Below are 1,342 nucleotides of genomic sequence, written 5' to 3' on the forward strand. Positions count from 1 at the left end.
ATGTCCCCATATAGGCTCGTGTATGGAAAAGCCTACCACTTACCTATGGAACTCGAGCATCGCGCGTATTGGGCTATTAAGTATTTAAACTTTGATCTTCTCCCCGCACAAGAGAAGCACGCCAAACGATTGCTCGACCTAACTGAGTTCCGATACCTTGCATATGAAAGCGCAAAAATTTATAAGGAGAGGATAAAATTCTATCACGACAGGAAGTTGAAGAAGAAAGAATTCACTGTGGGATCCAAGGTTCTGTTATATGATACTAGGCTTCACTTATTTCCAGGGAAATTGAGATCACGGTGGACTGGGCCGTATATCGTCAGACAAGTTCTGCCAAGTGGAGCCATAAGAATTGACAATGTGGACAACCCCAGAGAAAATGATTCATTCCTTGTCAATGGAGTGAGACTAAAAACCTATATTAAAGGGCCTGTGTTGCAGCGGGCCAACGCAGATATCAATCTGGTGGAGGTCCAGAAACTCGCCCAATGATGGAATTATAAAGGATATCCAGAATGCCCTATCTTAAAAACGTTGAATTTATAGTTTTTCTTTACCGTTTTCATAGTTAGAATTTATAGTTTTCTTTACAGCTTTCATAGTTAGAATTTACGGTTTTCTTTATCGCTTTCGTAGTTAGAATTTACAGCTTTAGTTATTGTTTTCCATAGAATTGTTGTTATTGCTTTAATAGTTAGGGTTATTGCTTTTTAGAAGTAGTTTAACGCTTCGCTTCTTTAAGTAAAATAGTTAGAATTTTAACTTCTAACCTAAGGCAGACCCATGCCAATCATCACTTCGCTTGTCTCATTCTAAAACATACTAGAAGAGCAATATCACTCACCCAGTACCGCTTCCATCCCCGCTTGTGTGTCATACATAGGTTTCTAGAAGTATTGCTTTACCCGCTCGCCCGCCCTTAAATCCCACCCTTATACCCTTATATTACTAATAAGTGGACCAGTTACCGTTCCGCTCACCCCTCCTCATAAGCGCCATTGTCTCTACAAATACCCCAATTCACAACTATTTTCCACTTTTACCCTTACAGTAACTTCCTCAAGAAGCTTCAGTAACCGCCATTTCTCCGCGCATAGAAATTCAAAAATCTTGATTCTTCAGCCAAAATTAGCTCAATCTAATCTAGGCTCACCTTAGTCAATAACTTCGATTTCATGGTTGATTTTCTTTTATTTGACGCACAATAACGCAGAATCAAAAATTCTTTTTGCAAAAATTGTCTCTTCTTCAACTTTGCGAAACTTTGTATGTCATTGATTTATATGAATCTAAGTCTGTTATCCGCTAGATTTAGACATAATAACTTATATACTTTCTT

General features: G+C 38.3%; 1 protein-coding gene across 1 annotated transcript; it reads left to right on the forward strand.

The window, feature by feature from the left end:
- LOC127257627 (uncharacterized) lies at nucleotides 1–495 on the forward strand. Its single transcript, XM_051284062.1, has one exon. The coding sequence runs from the start codon at nucleotides 1–3 to the stop codon at nucleotides 493–495; it is 495 nt and encodes a 164-aa protein (XP_051140019.1).
- Nucleotides 496–1,342: the final 847 nt, after the last annotated feature.

The sequence above is a fragment of the Andrographis paniculata genome, unplaced genomic scaffold (assembly GCF_009805555.1).
Source record: "Andrographis paniculata isolate CXL003 unplaced genomic scaffold, ASM980555v1 Contig58END, whole genome shotgun sequence".
Taxonomy (NCBI): Eukaryota; Viridiplantae; Streptophyta; class Magnoliopsida; order Lamiales; family Acanthaceae; genus Andrographis; species Andrographis paniculata.